At 38.5% G+C, this 19,281-nt stretch overlaps 1 protein-coding gene across 4 annotated transcripts in view; it reads left to right on the top strand.

Moving 5' to 3' along the window:
- The window catches only part of LOC131039686 (probable helicase CHR10), a 153,993-nt gene that overhangs the window by 50,833 nt on the left and 83,879 nt on the right, over window positions 1-19,281 (top strand). For all 4 annotated transcript variants that reach the window (XM_057972481.2, XM_057972480.2, XM_057972483.2 and 1 more), the window contains 2 exons: window positions 17,137-17,272; window positions 17,413-17,530. In XM_057972481.2, coding sequence (XP_057828464.2) covers window positions 17,137-17,272; window positions 17,413-17,530 — 254 coding nt within the window. The remainder of the gene's footprint in view (window positions 1-17,136; window positions 17,273-17,412; window positions 17,531-19,281) is intronic.

The following is a 19,281-nucleotide window of genomic DNA, read 5'->3' as shown; positions in this document are numbered from 1 at the left end:
ATGTAAATGCTGAATTAAACCAATATGCAAGAGTTACTAGAGTATTTCCTGTTACTGCATTTTAGTACATGCCTGACTCAAAGAAACATCCGGATTCTAAACTTCACTTATTTAGCATATCTATATGTTTTGAAAATGTCATCAAGTGAGTATCTTACCCTTCGCTATCTATGCTATAACATAGTCATACATTTCTAAGCCACCCTTATATCAAAGTGCTTTCATAAACAATTCTATATGTGCCTTGTACTAACTGTAGAATCTACATCCTTGTGTATTAGATTAGTTATATTAGTAACTTCAAACAAAACTATGTTATGAAAGCTTATTATTCCTCCTTATCATCTACGGCTTCCATGCTAGAAGCCTGTGTTTCCTCAGCCTCCATATCATTGGGATTATCAGCCTGGAATGGGGTCCAACCCTCCTCTACCATATAACTTACCCATCATTCACCTTTTGGCTCTTCTACCACACCAAGCCATTGTTTGAGGAATGCAATGCTCCTTGTTATCTTTGTTTGCCTTTGGCGGCATAGTTTCTGATCTTTGCTTTGAGAATAGGCCTCTTAAACTCTATATTGAGAGCCTCTTCCTTGTCTATGGCTTCTGCAACTTTGGTGTAATCTTCCGGATAAGGTATATATAGCTTATCATCCACACATTTAATAGCCATTTCTAGGTTAACCAGATATTCGTTTTTGAATATTAGCCTGCATAATGAGACTATGACTGCTTTATCTTTTCCCATTGTGAGTAGTATTGCTGCAAACCTCGTTGGGATGCTGCTATTGACTCGTTTTCTATGTTCCGAGTATATAATCTCATTGCCCAGATTCCTTTTGGTTGCATGTATGACCAAATCATCTTCCGATCTCAGAATAACCAACCAACGTTTGCTAGAGATCTCTCCGAGAAAGGACATTTCATGCTTCTTAGGGCAAAGACAAATACCGGAGTCCATCTTTTACAGAGATAAATTGTGGGTGCCTCTACTTAGATATACTGATTTTGTTAACCGGTATTATCAGTAAATCGAGTTGTAACCCCGGTTATGCCAGGCTATTCTTGTGATGGTTTCCCATTCACCTCTTGGTAAATATTATGATTATCTTCTGATAACTCTGACATATTTCGATCCCCATATTGCCCTCCTGTAACGACTACAGGAGTGTTGATTACTTTTTCATGATTGTCGGTTAGCCTTACTCCCTAGCCTCTCCAATGTATGATTGCTCAAGTAGTCGAGCAGTGCCTTTATGATGATTTCTGACATATGATGTATAATCATATATATATGCTATATAGATGTATATATATATATATATATGTCTATATATATATGTATCAGTTTCTGTGTGTATATATATGTATATATCTATATATATGAGGACATATATATATATATATATATTTCTGTGTAAATATATATATGCTTAATTATATTTATGTCCATGTATGTATATACATATATACCTATATGCATATATATATATATATATACATATTTATATATCTATATCTCTCTCTCTCTATATATGCATATATATGTATGTATATATAGATTTGAGTATATAAGCGTGTTTTATGTATACAGATGAGCATGTGTATCTCTGTCAAATCTGAGAGATTTCCATCCCTATACTGTCCTGTCATATCGACTATAGGGCTGTTGATTGTTTTTCCCTTATTCTTTGTTTGCCTTGCACCCTAGCATCTCCAGTGAATGATTGCTAAGGATTCGAACCGTACCTAAATGATAAGGTCTTGACATATGATGATGCCTACGCATATCTATATATTATATAGATCTATATATATATATCTGTCTGCATATATATCTATATGTATATATACATATTTCAGTCTCTCTCTTCTATATATATCTATATATACAGATATATATATATCTATGTAAATATATAAATTTTAAATGTGTATATGTCTGTGTGTGTATATACATATATAACTGTATGCATATATAGATATACATATTTATATGTTTATATATATATGGATATATATGTATGTATATAACCATATCGGCATACAAACATACTTTGTGTATACAAATGATCGTACGCATCTATTATATTAAGAAATCTATTAAGAGCCAAAGGAGGGGTTATGATGAGCTTTGCTCTAAGATTATTATTGATAGGTATATATATGGTTATATATGCATATATCTATATATGTGTGAGTATGTATCTATATATATAGTTATATATGTATACGTGCATCTATATATGTATTTGATACCATATATATGCACGTATGCACATATAAGTATAAATATATACGTACATATATACCGCTATCTGTGCATATACATATGTATACCTTCCAATATGTGTGTGAATGTGCTGCTCAGGTTATATCTAAACCCCTGCTTGCCTATAAGTATCCTGGTTTGATTGCCTATGTGTTAATGATGTGGTTTTGTTTGTTCCATCTGCCCCTAAATTAGCTAGATTATCTGCCAATGTATTAGCCTTCCTATATATGTGATGGAGCGTGCAATCTGAGAAGCTTTCCATTAGAGATAGGGCTCTGTTCGATAAACTTCTGAGTACCCAGTTTGGCATTGTCTTGGTCCTCATTGCATTAACTATAATGGCAGAGTCCCCTTCTATTTCCAATTTGGATATTTTTAATTGTTTGCATAGGTTTAAACCCTCTATTAGGCTCAACAGTCCTGCCTTATTGTTAGTGCAATTACCTAGATATCTGGATCTAGATCCAATACAGATCCCTTCATCTGAGTGAATTATACATCCTGCCCTTGCCTCGCCTGGATTACCTGTGGATGCTCCATCAAAGTTGAGTTTGCACCATCCAACCTCTGGGGGCACCCATTTGCATGCTTTCCTTACTTCGGTCTTGTCTATGCCACCTTTCCCAGTGAACGGAGGGATTTTAATCCCCTTCCACTGCCTTCTGATGCAGTTATCCCAGTTTGTAAATGTCTTATCATGTTGGGGGATGGTTGCATTCCTACTACTGGAGGTTTCTGTGATGGAGGCTTCTATTTTTGCTATAAGATTCTCTACCTTCATTTCTGTTTCTTGAAAAATTCTCCTGTTCCTCTCCTTCCAAACCTCCCAGATTACTATTGCTGGGCTGCATATCCATAAATTGTGGAAGATGCTATTCCTTTTGATAATTGGCCAACTTCTGAGCCATTCCTTTAGGGAAGGGATAAGGGCACCTGACCAACCTAGTTGTGCCATCAACCAATACCAACATTTCTGTGTGTAGTTGCAGGTTGTGAATATATGGTCATTTGTCTCCTCGTCTTTTTTGCATAAGAAACAGATTCAGGGGCCTTCGTAGCCTCAGTATAAATTGTTGAGCAGCTAGGACCTTCCCCTGGAATGCCGCCTAGGCAAAGAAGCCAGCTTGAGAGACAAAATTTGTCCCAACATAGTGTATTAGGGATGTAATCCTTGACATTGTGTGCCTCATCATGTATGGTTCTGAAACCATCTTTGCAGTTGTATTGTCCATCCTTTGATCTCGACCATATAAGCTCATCTGGCCCAGGTCTGAATATTATTATTCCGCATTCAAGAATTTGCAACAATTCTTGGTCTTTGTTATCCGCCAAGACTGGGAGCATGTTTTTCCATTTTCATCCCATTGTTGATTATGGTGCCATTGTTGTATAATCCCTTACATGATTACCCATTCGTAGAGTCACGGCCCGAGGGTAATTCAACGAAAAAGTTGCCCCTACTTTTCTAAGGGCATTTCGCGTGAATATATGGTCATTTGTCTCCTCGTCTTTTTTGCATAAGAAACAAATTGAGGGTCATTCGTAGCCTCTATGTATAAATTGTTCAGCAGCTAGGACCTTCCCCTGGAATGCTGCCCAGGCAAAGAAGCCAGCTTTTGGGAGACAAAATTTGTCCCAACATAGTGTATTAGGGATGTAATCCTTGACATTGTGTGCCTCATCATATATGGTTCTGAAACCATCTTTGCAGTTGTATTGTCCATCCTTTGATCTCGACCATATAAGCTCATCTGGCCCAGGTCTGAATATTATTATTTTGCATTCAAGAATTTGCAACAATTCTTGGTCTTTGTTATCCGCCAAGAATGGGAGCATGTTTTTCCATTTCCATCCCATTGTCGATTCTGGTGCCATTGTTGTATAATCCCTTACATGATTACCCCATAAAGATTTCATTTGGTCCTTTATACCGGTTGTATTCATCAGACTGTCTATCGGGGGGTAACCCCCCCAGGAATCTTCCACGAACAAGGTGGATTTATCGTTGCGAATATCCCAGGATAGATGGTTCGATATGAGCAATCAACTTTCTTTTATAAAATTCCAGATTCTAGATCCCTTGGGTGGGTTTGTTTCCCTAAATACTGCCTCTCTCTGATTTTGTGATATGTATTTGCTCCTAAGGATTCTGGCCCATTTGGCTTCTGAGGATGTGTACATTCTCCATGCCAATTTTGCCCCTAAAGCCTTATTTTGCCATAGTAATTTTCTTATTCCCATGCCTCCATCACTCTTTTCTCGACATATCTTGTCCCATGATATCAATTTCATTTTGTTCTTATCCTCTGCACCATTCCAATAGAAATCTCTGATTGTTTGAGTTAATTTCTTATAGGCCCCTTTTGGAAGTGGTATACATGATAGAAGATAGATAGGCATTGCTGCTAAGATTGTTTTTATGAGGGTTAATCTTCCTATCCGTGTCAGCCATAAGGCTTTCCAAGATGGCAACTTCTTCCTCACCCTTTCAATCTTGGGATCCCAGAGTTTGTTGGTTCTGATACCTTTGTCCATAGGCATCCCTAAATACGAAAATGGTAGATGACCTATTTTGTACCCTAGACACGAAGCTATTCTGTATTCCTCCTATGCCTCCATATTGAAAAATAATATCTCCGATTTCTCCTTGTTTACCATCTCTCGAGAAGCCAGCCCATAAGATTGTAATATTTTCTTGATTTCCTTAGCTTCCTTCTGCCCTTTCCCTAGAATCATTGTGTCATCAACAAACTGTTGATGAGTACATGGATCTACCCCTCCGGTGATTTGAATCCCTGCCAGTTTGCCTGCCCTCCGTGATGTGTCTAGGCTTCTTCCTAAGGCTTCAGACATAATTATAAATAAGAATGGGGATAAGGGATCTCCTTGTCTGAGTCCCCTAGATACTTTAAAGAAGCCTTCCGGTTTCCCATTAAGATAGAGAACCTAGGGTTTGATATGCAGAAGTAAACCCAATTAACCCAGTGTTTGTTAAAGCCAAAGGCCTTCATGTAGCTACAAAGGAAATACCAATCCACACTGTCATAAGCCTTTTTGATATCTAATTTTATCAGCATATTAGGTTGGCCTTGGAACTAACAGGAGTGGATGGCTTCTTGGACGACAATAATCCTGTCTAAAATTGATCTATTGGGTACAAAGCCCGTTTGTTCTTCTGATATTATGGAAGGCAGTAATTTTTTTAGTCTGTTGGCCATGACTTGAGCTAGTAGTTTATAAGTCATGTTGCATAAAGAAAAAGGCCTGAATTCTTCCCACTTTGAGGGTTTCTCCTTTGGAATTAAGGCCAAAAAGGTGTTATTGATCTCTTTTAGGAACTTCCTTGCATTGCGGGCAGATTCCAAGGCATTAGTAACCTCGTCCCCTAAGATGTGCCAACATTTCTGAAAAAACCCAGTAGGGAAGCCATCCGGTCCAGGGGCTTTATCTCCTTGAAATTGTGCCAAAGCTGTTTTGATTGCTTCATGGGTGATTTTGGAGTTTAACATTTGATTATCATCCTCTGTTATCAGTTTGGGTATGTTATTTAATAAGATTCTATTGTTAGGGAGGTCCGAGTGCTCCCAGTTGTTGAGAATATTATCAAAGCACTTGGTTGCATCCTTTGCGATCAGATCTTGATCCGTAATGATCTAATCACTATCATTGGTGATTTGAGTAATCTTATTTGCTGCCCTTTTCATTTTGACACTGTTGTGAAAATTTTTAGTGTTTCTATCTCCATCTTCTAACCATGTCTCTCGAGATTTCCGTTTCCAGTATATCTCTTCTCTGGCCAGAATGCCTTCATATTCACATAAAAGCATTTTTTCAGCCTCGTATGTTTCAGAGGTCATCTCGTTTTGCATCACAATAGTATTTATTGTCTCCAACTCTTTCTCAATTCTTGACTTCTCCTCGAAGATGTTTTTGAATTTCTTTGTGTTCCAATCTAGCTATTTATGCTTAATCTCTTTCAACTTAGGGACAAGACAGTACATTTTAGATCCTACAAAGACACTATCCTTCCACCATTTCTTTATGTTGGGGAGGAAGTCTTCATGTGTAAACCACATCATTTCGAACTTAAAGGGACACCTAGCTTGCTTTGCTTCCCCCATAAGTTCTAAAAGCACCGGGTAATGATCAGAGCCTGACCATGGTAATACTGTAGTCTTTAATTTTGTTTTGAGGTCGGTTAGGTCTCCTTTGAAGAAGAATCTTTTAAGTGTTTCTGCAATGTTGGAGAAACCTTTTCTTTTGTTATTCAATGTGTGAAAACCCATCTCAGTTGTGATTTCCAGTAGGTTATTGTTATTTATCCAGTTTGTGAAGTCTCTTTATGGCTGTCTTATGGTTTTTATACCACCGCTTTTATCAGTTGAGTACACGATGGTGTTACAAGTCACCACCTATGATGATGTGTTTTTCATCCTGAATGCTTATGTAGTGTTCAATTTCCTGCCAAACTAATCTCTTTTTATTTGTTGGAATTGGGCCATATACATTAATGATAATAAACTCAAGATTTAGACTAAGGGCTCTTACTTTGCCAGCCATCCAATTTTGCATCTTGGTATGACATGTGAACGCAACTGCATTTTTTCTCCACATTATACCCAGTCCACCCGATGCCCCTATAGACCACCATTTCCATCTGCCATTTGGGTGAATTTTCTGCTAAAATTGTTCATATCAGTCTTGCCCAGTTTTGTTTCTTGTATCATAACTAGGTCCATAGTAGATTTCAGTATGCTTTGCTTAATCAATCTTTGTTTGTTAGGGGCCCCTAAACCCCTAACATTCCATGTAAGTATGTTTATTCCTATACGAGGGGAAGGTTAGATTTTCCTTGCCCCAACAGGGTTGTGATTTTGGCTTGCCCCTCCACATCCCCGTCCATCTTTCTTTTGTCTAAAAAAGACTTCCGACCTTTTTTGTTGCTCATGGATTTGCCACAATCAATAGTTAATTTCTCACCTACCATCTGGAGGATACCTCTGTTTTGTGGGTTGATTGAGCTATTATCTAATAATATGTTATTTTTCTTTTCCTGCATATTGATCAGTTCATTGATAATGAATTCTATTTCCTCATTAACATTCAATCCTTCCACAACAGGGGATTCCTCCAAAGTGGGAGAGACTGTGATGTTTTCCTCTTGAGCCACCTCAGTCGGGTTGGTGTTTAGTGAGGGGGTTTTGAGGGGGGTTTGAACCTGTTCTGTATTGGAGATGTTGATGTTATTTGCCCTATTTGTCGGAGTATCAATGAGTACCTCCTGGACAAATTCTTCAGCTAGTTTCCCCATTAAGTTTTCTATAACATTGTTCAGTTCTGCTTGGATTCGGTCCTCATTATCATAAACATGAGTTTTGGGGTAGCATTATATTTAACAAGTTTGGTTGAGGAATTTTGGAACTGGTAGTTACACATGACTAGAGATGGTGTGATAACCCTCTACTGTATCACCTGATGTAAATTTTATAAAACACACCAATAATGATAATAGCATATATTATTGGGTCCAGTAGAAATATATAATATGAAGAAATCAATTATTAAAATAATGTTAATATATTAAAAGAGGAAATGAATCATTAAATGATGTTAATATATTAAATAAGGTTAATATAAATAAATGATTAAATAATGAAGAAATGGATTATTAAATAATTAAATAATGATTAAATAATGTTAGTTAATGGAATTAAGATATTATATAAGTTAAGTTTATTAAAATGTTAATTATATTAATAAGGAATTGCGATATAACACAAGGGGAAAACATCATGGTTAGCCCCACCCCCCCTTGCGGGAAGTGGTGGGACGGTAGTCGCAGCCTGGGCTGCGACCACCGTCACACCCCTTCCTGTGGAAGGGACCCTGTGGTGGGACGCAACCCTTCCCCTCCACGGGGTATAAAGGAAGGGGCTGCGACTACCGTCCCACCACTTCCTGTGGAAGGGACCCTGTGGTGGGACGCAACCCTTCCCCTCCACGGGGTATAAAGGAAGGCAACCACAGAGCAAAGGGGGGGACACAGAGGAAGAGCAAACGGGAGGAAGAGGGGCTGCATACTGCGAAATAGGTAAGTGGTTGACTTACACGCCACAGGGATATATATGTGTGTGGAAGTGTGTGCCACACACACACATATATAATAATGATGGTTTTGTCATATGTAATAGTATACCAATCTCTTTGGCAGAGTTATAGTAGTACAATAATATTGTCTCATGTGTATGTAGCAAAAGATATATGTATGTATGCAACATATTTGTGTGTATATAGGATCAATAATAGTAATTAAGGAATATGTAGATGCAGGCATAAAATATAGATGATAATGAAATATAAAATGTTATAGGAATAACAATAATTTGGCTATGTGATGGAGGCTATTGGGAGGAAATTCCCTTAGCCTAATTCAGGGATTATGATAATCCCTGGTAGGCAGTGTATACTGAGTATTCATATGCATATATGTTAAAGGCTTGGGTGTCAAAAGCTCACCCAAGAAGAGACGGATATGGCCGGTCCTCTCTGGTAGACTTGGATGATAAGATGTATCATCCAAGGCAAGGAATTGATCATATATGACGATCTTCCTTGGTAGGCTTGGATGTAAGATGTTACATCCAAGACAGGAATCAAATTATCCAAGGATTTCCTGGTAAGGCTTGGAACCACGATGGGTTCCAAGAAGGCGGGCATTACAATTGCCTAAGGACATGTCCCAATACTGCATTTGTATCTTTTTTTATTAAATAAGAATTGAGATTAGTTTCAATTAGGTAATTGAAGTTTAATTGCAAATTAGATTATATATATATATATATATATATATATATATTTGTTGCATTCTAACAGTCTGTTTTGTAGGACAATGATCTCTAACTAGTAGGGACATTACAGATGGCTTGATCAAATCAGATAGATTGTGGTTTGGAATAAAGTAATTGTGAGTATTGCCCCTGTCATTAATATCTATATGATTTTGAATATAGAGTTTGAAGAGTATTGAAGAAAGGTGATGTGTTGACTATGATATTGACGGAGAAAACAAATACATTGATAAAGCATCGAGTAGGATAAAATCTGCAAAATCGGGAAGGAGAGCATTCATACTTTTGGTGTAGACCTTTAGTTGGGATTATTAAATAAATCAATTTATTGGAGGCAACATCTATGCGTGGTTTTTCTGTATGGTAAAGACAAATCGTATAGAGATCGAAAATACCAGTGTTCCACGGGGACGTGTATTAGAATATTACTTTATTATTTTATTATTAATGCTCAATATTGTAAACTTAGTGTAAATATCTTAATAAGATCTTGCTCGATCTTATTGGCAGTTTCTTTTTAGAAACTTGCCCTCTTGTAATTCTTTGTAATCCTATTTATTGAGCGTTTGCTCATTGTTAATGTACATTCAATTTTTTACCAATTACTTGCATAATATGGTATCAGAGCACTGGGTATTTTCGAAATAATTTTTCAATAAATTAGTTTTTTTGAAAAATTTCTTTATTAAAAAATTGCTCCTAGTTCATGCTGAAAATCCCGGTCAGTATTGGACATTGTGGCTTGACTTCACGTCTGCTCGTGGTCGTGTTTTTTTTTTTTTCGAGATTTGTTTATCTTTGGCGAGTTGTTTTGTGAAAGCCTCTGACAGTGCGCATTTTTTAATCGTGCGACTGACTCTCTTTTCTGCACAGCCCGTGATCTCTCCTCCCTTCCGTGCGAGTTTGTGTGGCGATTTTCTAAATCTGCAATGCGATTTTTGCGTTTTTGACTGCGGATTTCGTCTTCCTTCTTCGCACGCGTGACGTTTTCCAAATTTTCTAGCGGCTCTGCTCACTTTTTTCACGACCTAGGGTTTCTGGTTTTCGGCTAGGGTTTATACTCTTCATTTCAAGTCGGAAATTTTTTTCAATTACAGATTCCTTCTGGGTTTTTCAAGCTCTCAAATAGGTCGTCGTCAGAATTTTCTGGGTGCCTCGATTTTTGAGCCAGCATTCAAATTCAGACAGCAGATTCTTTTTGGGTTTTTTGCAAGGATTTTTGGGTTGTCTTCAGATTTTTCTGGGTCAGCCAGAATTTTTTTCTTGAAATTCGTGTCAGTCATACTTCATTTTTTGAAGTCTGTACCTGCATCTGCCTCTGTTTCTGCATTGGGATTCATTTTTTTTGAATTCCTTGCTAGTGCTTCTTAGTTTTTTTCGTTTTCTGTGCATTAGGAAACGTGCAAGATGGCGTCATTGATCAACTTGATGTTGGAAGGCAGTCAACGATTTAATGTGAAAAATTATAACACCTGGAAGCAATGCATGCTGACTATTTTTGAATAGCTGACCAGGACAAGTTTGATGACCGCAATCGAGAAGCTGTTATGTTTCTCAAGCTCTCTGTTACAGATGACCAGCTACCTCAGATTCCTTCCGGCAAGTTAGCTGCAAATATCTGGAAGCATCCGAAGGAGTTGCATGAGACATCCGACAAGAGTCGAGCCTTTTTTCTGAAGAATCAACTGTTCTCCATTATGATGGATGAACGCATGTCCTTACAGGAGCATCGTACAAAGATTAAGGACATTCGAGATCAGCTCGAAGCTATTGGTCGGCACATGGAGGAAGAGGATATGGTAGTCATTACTCTGAAAAGTCTACCAAAACCGTATGAGCACTTTATAGAGACTCTCAACATTACTTCTACTAATGTTGATCTGAAATTTCTAGAGGTATGCACCAAATTTCTGCAGCAGGATCGTTGGAAACAACAGTTTGGTAGCGGTGCTACTTCAGCCTCCTCCGAACATGCCTTTGTTGCCAAATCCTTTCACAAGGATAAAGGCAAATCCCAGTCATCCCAGTCCTTTCAGTAGAAGGGCTCTTCTCAGTCTCTGGATGGTTTCAAGAAAAAGAAGGTGCAATGCAATTACTGTCACAAATTTGGTCATATGATCAAAGATTGCCGTACCAGATTGGCTTCCGAGCAGCGGAAGTAGGGAGGGTCTCAACCTAAAGCCAATGTTGCTGAGCACATAGAGCAGAAAGAATCTGCCTTTTATGCCTTCATGGCTAAAAGACCTGTAGATCATGTGAAGTCTTATGCCTAGTACATTGATTCTGGTGCTTCTCGTCATTTCACTCACAGGCGTGACTGGTTTGTTGAGTTTTCCCCCTACACTGATTCAGTTATTTTTGGAGGTGGTGAAGAGTACACTGTTGTCGGCAAGGGCAGCATTCAGATACAGTCTGGAGGGAGGAATCTCATATTCCTCAATGTGTACTATGTTCTTGGTATGAAACTTAACCTCCTTTTTGTCAGTTAGATTATGCGGCATTCTCCTTAGCTGGATGTCGTTTTCAGTAAACATAAATGCTCGATTGTTGATCGTGCTTCTAGCACTAGTGTAGCTGTGGGCATTGAGGATCATGGTCTATATAGACTTGTGGATACAGGCGATTCTCTTGAACATGCCTTCGCAGCTAAATCTTCATCTATCAGTAGTCTCTGGCATCAACGCTATGGTCACTTGAATGTTCATTATCTTGCACAGCTTGTTCGGGAAGACTTAGTACATGGTCTACCGTATATTCAGACTCAGAATCATCGCATTTGTGAAGCTTGCCAGGCTGGGAAGCAGCACCAGACACCGTTCAAGGATGGTGACTCATGGCGAGCCTCTAAGGTACTGCAACTGGTCCACACTGATGTATGTGGTCCTATGAATACTACTTCTATTACTGGGTGCAGGTATTTCTTGCTTTTTGTTGATGATTTCAGTCGTGAAATGTGGGTGTATTTTCTTAAGCAAAAATCAGATGTGTTTACTGTATTTTTGAAACTTAAGGCCTTAGTAGAAAAAGAGTCTAGTTCTTCTATTATTACTCTTAGGTCTGATAATGGGGGGGAGTTTTGTTCTTCTGCTTTCTCTACTTTCTGTGATACACATGGCATAAAATGTCAGTTAACCACACCATACACCCCTCAGCAAAACGATGTTGTAGAACGTCGTAACCGCACCATTACAAAAATGGCTAGGTCTATGATGGAACATAGAAACGTTCCTAAGAAATATTGGGCAAAAGCACTGTTCACAACAGTCTATCTTCTTAATAGGTCACCCACTCACGCTGTTAAAAATAAGACTCCTGAGGAAGCGTGGTCTGGGCACAAACCTAGGATTAGCCATTTGAAAGTTTTTGGCTCTTTAGCTTATGTGTGGATTCGTGATGCCAAGCGCACTAAGTTGGATTCTAAGAGTCAGAATCTCATGTTTATAGGGTACAGTGACAACCATAAGGCTTACCGACTAATTGATGTAGATTCTGATCGTCTTATCTTCAGTCGTGATGTTGTCTTTGATGAAGAACGAGGACCATTTCAGCTTTCCTCGTCTCAGCAACATTTTGAGGATCAACCTTTGAAGGCTTCTGACTTAGGTATCTATCTTCCATTCGGTTCACCTGATCGGAGGGATGATGTAGATTCTGTATTTGATGATGCACTACCTGAGTTTCCTCCGGAAGATGCTCATCTTCCTCCTCCTCCCGATCTTGATCCGCTTCCTCTTCCAGTTATTCCTCCTACTCCTGATGTTGGCACATCTACTCTTCGGCCTAAATGGTGGGCTAAGACCATCAGTGATCTTCGTCTTGATGAGCTCATTGAGGGTAGAGCTTCTAGAATTAAGGGCAAACAACAAAACATAGTTAATTTTGCTCTTATGGCTAACATCCACAGTATCTATGAGCCTCAAACATATGTAGAGGCCAAAGGGATTCCAGAGTAGGAACAGGCAATGGATGCTGAGTTCCAAAGTCCTCAGAAGAATCACACCTGGGTTCTTTCAAATCTTCCTCCAGGGAAGAAACCCATTAGCTGTAAATGGGTATATTGGTTGAGGATTCACACAGTGAGAAGGCATTGACTATGAGGAGACTTTTGCTCCTACTGCTAAGATGAGTACTATTTGTCTTCTTCTCGCCATTGCAGCTCAGTATGGTTGGAAAGTCCATCAGATGGACGTGAAGAGTGCCTTCCTGAATGATGAATTGCAGGAAGAAGTCTACATGACGCAACCTCCTGGTTTCAAGGTTGCCGATTCAGAACCGCAAGTGTGTAGACTCCGGAAAGCACTCTACTCACTTAAACAGGCTCCTCGAGCATGGTACATAAAAATTGATCAGTACTTGGTTGCTCATGGCTTTCAGCATAGTCCTTTAGACAGTAATCTGTATGTCAAACACTCTGGTAATGATATTCTCTTTCTTATTGTCTAGGTGGATGACTTGATCATTATTGGGACTTCAGCACATTTGATTTCATAAATCAAACAGGATTTGTGCAGCACTTTTGATATGACAGATTTAGGACTTCTTCATTATTGTTTGGGTGTTGAGGTTTGGTAGACTGATAGCAACATCTTCCTTTCTCAATCTAAGTATGCCAGAAGCTTGCTTGACAAGTTTCGAATGCAGGATTGCAAACCTGCTTCCACACCTATGGAGACTGGTCTGAAATTGTCAGCCAAGTCTGATTCTCCTCTTGTAGATGAAACACAATTCAGGCAACTAGTGGGTAGTCTCATCTATCTCATAGCCACTAGACCTAACCTCAGTTTTGCAGTGAGCTACATCTCACACTTCATGACGCCCCCCAGGGCTGATTATTGGGTAGCAGCGAAGTGTGTCTTGCGCTATGTGAAAGGCACCTCGGATTATGGACTTCTTTACATTAGGAGTGATGATCCTCAACTCAGTGGGTTCACAGATTCAGATTGGGCAGGCTCAGTTGATGATAGGAAATCAACCTCTGGATATGTGTTCAGTTTGGGATCTGGTGCAGTCACCTGGACTAGTAAGAAGCAGCAGGCAGTGGCTCTCTCTTCGACAGAAGCAGAGTATAGAGGAGCTGTTAAGGCAGCTTGTGAGGCAGTTTGGCTTCGTCGGATGCTTGGAGATATGCAAATATCTCAAGCAGGTCCGACTCCCTTGTTTTCGAACAATCAGGGAGTTCTCAAACTTGCCAAGAATCCAGTCTTCCATGAAAGAACCAAACATATAGAACTTCATTGTCACTACATTCGGTAGTTGGTTGAAGACGGATCCATTCAGTTGTTGTATGTTCCTACCTCGGAGTAGTCAGCAGATATTTTCACCAAACCCCTCAGTCCAGATAAGTTTGTAAAATTCAGGGGGTCTATTGGTGTAGTTGATAGATTGAGCATTAAGGGAGGGTATTAGAATAATACTTTATTATTTTATTATTAATGCTCAATATTGTAAACTTAGTGTAAATATCTTAATAAGATCTTGCTCGATCTTATTGGCAGTTTCTTTTCAGAAACTTGCCCTCTTGTAATTCTTTGTAATCCTATTTATTGAGCGTTTGCTTATTGTTAATATACATTCAATTTTTTACCAATTACTTGCGTAATAACGCATCCCCCCCCCTTTTGGCCATGTCTCCTTGAGGGGGACGTCTCCGGGATGGGGGGATGGGAACGCGACGTCCCCCGCCGTCCTGCCACTGCCACCCAATCGCCGTCGGAGACGTGGAGACGTCTGGGCGTCTCCCCGTTCTTCACGCCCAGACGTCTCCCAAGGATACGTCTGGGCGTGACCCCAACTTGGGGGCGCTGCCCCCAAACCCCCTTTGAAAAATATAGGGGGAAACCACGCCGATAGAAGTAGGGAAAATTTAACCTCTGAGTCTGATTAGGCTCCATATAACAACACAATTAGCATTGAAGAAATCTTGGTATTTAGATTTAGTATTTCAAATTTCCTATAGTCTCATTTGAAATGTAATTCTTATACAGTAATACTGTCATACATCTTTTCAAAACTAGTTTTTCAAGTACTATATTTATATGTATAACTATATCAGCACCACCACCCTGCCGCCGTCCCCCCGCCGTCCCCAAACTTAGGCCCTTGGTCCCCCCGTCTCGGAAATGTGTCCCCCCGTCCCCGTGTCCCCGACAGCCGTGGAACACTGGAAAATACTGGCATGAAGAAGAAATCAGTTGAGTTAACATCATTGTTCGTGTCAAATTAGTATGGCATTCCCTATTATAGTTGATGGACTTGCATATTATTATTTTCTCTTCTGGTGATTGGATATCATGCCGGCTGCTTGGACTTCAACGATATTGGAACAGTATTTGTTTGCCGTTTTTCATATCTTTATTGAGTAAAGAGATAATTTACCATCGGGTGTTTGAAACATTGGTCACATCTACATAGTGAACGTGAAGACTGGTTGAACACATTCCCTATATCAGGATTGTCAGAAAGCCTCACAACATACAAAACGGGCTGAGGAGAGATCATAACGTATGTACTGAAGGCAATTGTGAACCGTAAGTTTTTATTTGTACCAAGTTGACATCTTTGTTAACCGAAAGGGAGATCAGGTATAACAGAATTGGAAAGTTGAAGGATATTGACTGCCATGCCATGCATGACACTTTCTCACTCTCAAACAATAGACAACATGCATGGTATGCAATTCTATTTCAAATTGGAGAGTATACAGTTAGTGGAATAATAATATTTGGAACGGGAATGAATTACGGAGGATACAACTAACCATAAAGATTCTTCTTTTCATTTGTATGCCCATGGAGAGATATTTGAGCATTCTGTATTCCATAGTGGGAGGTGCTCTTGTTAAAGCTTAGTGCTACGGTGAAGACCTGAAGATACCTTAAACCGATTTTGAGCCTTTCTACAAAAATCTTTGCTTGTTTCTGGAATTACAAGTATGATTACTGAAATGGAGGATGGCATCCTCAACTTCAGGAGGTCTATACAATTAACGGTTAGGGGATTATATTATCAAATTATGGCCATATGAATTCAATCTATGCTGATGAATCAAAGGTCAGATATCGGTCCATTGGCTTCTGTATTCAGTGAATTCAATTGCTGTTGTTAATGAATGCTATTTCATGGCTTTTTCTCTCTGCCTTTTCTGAGTCTGTTTAATTATATTGAGACAACAGTAATATTTCATATTTACAACTCTGCAACTTCTATAGATCACGGAGTGTGATCCGAAACGTTGATGAAAAAACTCTCACACAATCATATCCAGAAGCAGTGCAGAAAAACTCTGTAACTTTTATGAAATCATGTACAAGGAACTCTTTGTCTTGGGAGTCTGAAAATAGTTTGATATAATCACCCAGTTTCCATGGATGCCAATTGTTTGACTAAATGTATATGAGGAAGAGTGCACCTTTTTGGTAAGATTGGGCAAGGGATTTTACACTTGGTATAATATGAATTTTCTATTGAGTAAAATTTGTTATTTTGATGTAAATTGCAACAAGTGGTTGATTCTTATCGTTATTAGCTGATACATGGTCATGAATCTCTTAGACATAAAAACCAGCTATAAATTTGGATTGTAAACATGTAATGGCCAGTAGTTGAGTTGGACATGATTTTAGAAAGTGGCTTTTGTTTTGTTTTGTTTTGCAAATACTCTGTTTTAAGCTGTTGAAATTGAAGCCCTAACCTAGTGAGGGTTGGACTTTCAGCTAAGTTGGAAGTAAATTTAGCTGTTGAATAGAGTTCATTTTGATGCTTTCGAATGTTTTGCTAATGTTCATGTACATTAAAATCAAACAATAACATTGTGTTGGGCTAGTTGATTTTGCCTTGGCTTTCAACAGCATATAATATATTTTGAATTGATTCAATCATTGTGTTTTGAAACTTATCTTGCCCTTGACCATCGACATATGTCATCAGATATGTGATAGTCCACCTACTACGATGTGAATTTTTGAGGGGTATTTCGATCCGCTTTAATGTGCTAATTTAAAACATTTTACAGGTGACAATACATCTGGAGATGACAAACAGGTTAAGCTGTTAAGATATATTGTGCAAGTATTCATGCTTCGCCGCACCAAAGCTTTCCTTGTGCAGAATGGCACTCTTACATTGCCACCACTGTCTGAGGTCACAGTGTTAGTCTACAAGCCTATTCTACTAGTTGATATCTTGAAAATATGCTTCCTTTCTTGCTTATTCAGATACGGTTTAAATTTTGTCCTATTGTTTCTATGAATGTTTCTTTATAATACTGTCATGACCCGTGCTTTTATAGAATGGCTCCTCTGGTACCACTTCAGAAGAAAATCTATATATCCTTATTGCGTAAAGAGCTGCCTAAGCTACTGACGAGGAGTGTGGGCACTTTGCAGCAGCAGTCTTTGCAAAATATTGTACGTAGTATCTCTGTTGGAGTGAAATACAGTTCTATGCTTTTTGTCTTTTTGGAAAACTTAGTTTTCCCATTTAATTTGCACCTCTTCTTGATATGAATATTCTGATGTAAAAAACAGAATCTGTAACTATCCAGTGCATTAAAAACTACCTTAGTTGAAAATTAATAATGGTAATTGATCTTAGCTGGTTGAGTGCTTCACAAGGGGAACACCAATTTCTATTATTTGAAGTTTTCTTTTCAAAAAAGTGGAAAACTGATTGAATTGGCCTATATTGAGGAACCCTGATTGTTTATTTATTGTGAATTGAGATTCTCAAAGTTTTACTAAAAACATTGCGTTGATAGAGTTGGGGGATTAATTAGAACTGAGTCGGAGAGGGATTTAGGTGCTGAAATTGTGCAGCAAAGATTATTGGGAAATTTCATGTATGGTCATGTTTCTCCTTGCATCTTTTTCAAAATTCCTCTGATGAATAACAAGAAATATTGTTTTTATCTTAACATTGGAAGGCACCTCTATTATAAAAAATACTCCATGCAATACAAAATCAGTTCACCCATATGTGAAGAATCTGCAAGCCTGCATGATTGCAAAATAAAAGGATACATAAAATGGAGAGATCTAAAAGCTTGGTCAAGCATTCCATGAAAAATCCAACTTAATAAACAACCCTAAGTTCAGACACACACATATTTTGTAACTACATGACAACCTAACTTCTACTTAAGTATGCCTACTCCCCATGATTGATGGGTGGCTTGTACTATCTACAGTCAAGTACAACAAGTAAACGTTGTCTATAAATTATTAACAACTTTTACTTGATCAAAACTAAAACTGTGTTAGAGAAACACTTCACTTCTACAGTTCTGACTGTTTTATAAAAGTTAAAACCACTTTGAATCTGCTACCTGATATCTGAAAGAAATAATCAGGATTGTGGTCTGAACCCAATGAGCTTTACTGCCTGGCGCAAATGTCTATGCAGTGCACATTCGTCTGGGCGAAAATTGGGCCTAACGATCAAGAATTTAGGCATATGGGGTTTTAAGGGATGGTTTAGTGTTAGAAGTCTGTATATTTGTCATTGATGTCAAGACATTATGAAACCCTAGATTGATAATGAAATCCCAGATATTCTAATCAGTTGATAGAGTTTGGATGTTACAGATTGTATATATCAGACCTATCTTCAATGGTAGCATCATCTCATGTTGTTGTAGCTTGGATTGTGTTATGGTGTGTTTTTTGATCCCCTAGTGTTTAGGATATCTATGTTCAGGCTTCTTTGGTATTCTATCTGTTATTTCTACCGCTTTCTCTTTTCTCCATTTTTTTGGTAGGATGGGTGGTGGGGAAGTGCTTCTCTTTAGATACCCTCTCTGAGGTTGTAGTTAGCTTGTATTCTATTGATTCACTTCTTCAGTTATAAATGTCAATTAAATTTGCTTCTTTCTACAATCCAAATAGTATGTGTGTCTTGGAGAGTATTGTACACATGAACAGGTCTGCATAAGTGTAATTTCCCCAAATTCGGATCTTAAGGAATTTGCAAACTTTATAATGTTTTGTAGATATGAAGACTGAAAGTAAAATACAAAAATGCCTATGTTCCATGGAATTTGCAGGATGACAGGAGACGTATTTTGGGGGTGGCAGTCCAGGGGCCTTTTTTTGGAGACGACAAGGGGATGGCAATGTACAGAGAGAGAGAGAGAGAGATATTTCTCCAATTTAGTGGTATA

Source organism: Cryptomeria japonica, chromosome 6, assembly GCF_030272615.1.
Source record: "Cryptomeria japonica chromosome 6, Sugi_1.0, whole genome shotgun sequence".
Lineage (NCBI taxonomy): Eukaryota > Viridiplantae > Streptophyta > Pinopsida > Cupressales > Cupressaceae > Cryptomeria > Cryptomeria japonica.
Note: the sequence above shows the minus strand (reverse complement) of the source record. Positions and strands in the feature narration are given on the sequence as shown.